The sequence below is a fragment of the Limulus polyphemus genome, unplaced genomic scaffold, assembly GCF_000517525.1.
Source record: "Limulus polyphemus unplaced genomic scaffold, Limulus_polyphemus-2.1.2 Scaffold4024, whole genome shotgun sequence".
Taxonomy (NCBI): Eukaryota; Metazoa; Arthropoda; class Merostomata; order Xiphosura; family Limulidae; genus Limulus; species Limulus polyphemus.
Window position 1 is genome coordinate 16147 of NW_013669634.1, and position 2180 is coordinate 18326.

Genomic DNA, 2180 nt, shown 5'->3' on the forward strand with positions numbered 1-2180 from the left:
TTTCCGATTGATAAGCACTATAACAATCACAGTTATAGCTTCCGAAGTTTATAGCACACTGACTATAGCAAACTAATAATATATACTACTTTTTTGGTATATACTACAATATTGGTTATATTTATAGGTGTGTGGAGGCATTCTAGAAATTTCACTTTTACATGACAGTACTGATGTTAATACAAGCGTTTACTTATATACACATATTGTCGGTTCTTACTCTCGAGAATCTTCTACAACTTTGAAGAATAGGCAGGAGTTTCGTAATACATATTTAACACTATAAGCTATGTATGTTTCTAAATATAAACTTAATCTAAACAAACGTTGATATTAAAGTAAATATATAATAATAATAAATCCAGTTACAGACAATCTGACTGAATCTTAAGCAGTGAGAAATAACTAGACTGGACACATATGATGTTAAGTAATATTTATTGTAACACAAAACAAAAAAAGAAAACAATGTGCATACTTGTGCAGACAAGTGGACCATCCCTTTTACTCATCAGTAGGCAACTTTCTTTCTGTCAAGACATCTGTTGAGCTAAACACTTAAGTAACCAGGTAAAACTGAAAGTATAGAGAAACTATACTATAACTATTTCAAGAAACCTCATACGTATGTTTTTGTGATAGTTTAACCACGTGATTGGTCCTTCTCTCATAGAATTCACTGGCTTTAATATACAGATGTTATCCACTCGACCAGAGAAGGATGTTGTAGCTGTTGACCCTTTAACAGATGCATGATATTACCACAACATCTTCTCAGTTAGAGTAGATATTATCTGTCATGGAGAACGAAGGCAGTTAGAACAAAACCATTTCAATGTTTTTTTGGACCACCTGTTCATGTTAAAACTGCATATAAGCAGGCTAAATGAAAAATGTTTAAAATTTCAAATTTATTAAAGATGGTAGAAAACATATGGTATGACCACATATCACAGTGGTACAGAATAAGTGGAATCTTGTTTTTATGTTTTGGTCAAAGGTTGTAGAACTTAGTATATTTTTCTCTTTAAAACAACTGGGGTAACTTAGTTGACTTAAAAACTTTAGTTATTTTATTATTAGGCTATTAGTCAGTAAGATATTTTATGAGATTTTGATTTTAATATTTATTTGTTTATCTACTCTATATATTTGTCATAAAATTCAAGTTATCACAAATTAGAATGATTGAGATTCGTGATTTGAAAGATTATAGTGTTCACATGTTAAAGAATTATATATTTTTATTTTCTATTATGCAGTCAGTCTTCGAATATTTTATGACAAATCAGATATCAAAATGTAATGTGTTATTTAAAATAATGTTTTAAGAAAGCTTATGGCTTAATGTTTTTTTGAGATAATATTTGTAACAACAAAATAATGTATAATAGTTGAAGATGTAACACTTTCAGTGATGGCAATTGTTACTTTGGATACACTTGAGTGAAAAATCTTCTATGATTTAAATAGGGAGCAACTCTGACAATGAACAGTTAGAAGTCGCATCACATTACAAACAAGGACCTCATGATCCAAAGGTACGTATAAAAGAAATATTAGACTCACACATTCCTCTGTATGTGAAATTCTATGCATTTCAATGAAGTGACAATGAGTCAGCCACTTTCAGTTAGGTTATTGTGTAAAAAAATCAGTAACATGAATTATAATCATATGCAAAATATTTTTTTGCTCAAAATGTTATAAACATCATGAGAGGTGCAGATAGTTTTATTGCTAGTACACCTATTTTTAAAATATAGTCATTACAAATATTTTTACTCTATCAGATTAGTATTATTAATTCAAGTATAACATTTGCAACATCAAGAAATTGTGAATTAGTTTTGAAACATTGATTCATTTATTTATATTGTTGTTAGTGTTTTTAATGATTTATTCAATTATAAGTTTGTTTGTTTTGAATCTCGCGCAAAGCTACACGAGGGCTATCTGCGCTAGTCATCCCTAATTTAGCAGTGTAAGACTAGAGGGAAGGCAGTTAGTCATCACCACCCATTGCCAACTCTTGGGCTTCTCTTTTACCAACGAATTGTGGGATACCCCGTCACATTATAACGAACACACGAATGAAAGGACGAGCATGTTTGGTGAAACGGGGATTCGATCCCGCAGATTGCCGGTTATTAGGTTGATAGTGTGTGTATTCTGAACCC

The 2180-nt window shown here is 30.8% G+C and overlaps 1 protein-coding gene across 1 annotated transcript in view; it reads left to right on the forward strand.

The window, feature by feature from the left end:
• LOC106470468 (zinc finger CW-type PWWP domain protein 1-like) overlaps window positions 1-2180 on the forward strand; it is a 26869-nt gene that overhangs the window by 5709 nt on the left and 18980 nt on the right. Inside the window, exon 3 of the mRNA XM_022399079.1 lies at window positions 1474-1541. Coding sequence (XP_022254787.1) covers window positions 1474-1541 — 68 coding nt within the window. The remainder of the gene's footprint in view (window positions 1-1473; window positions 1542-2180) is intronic.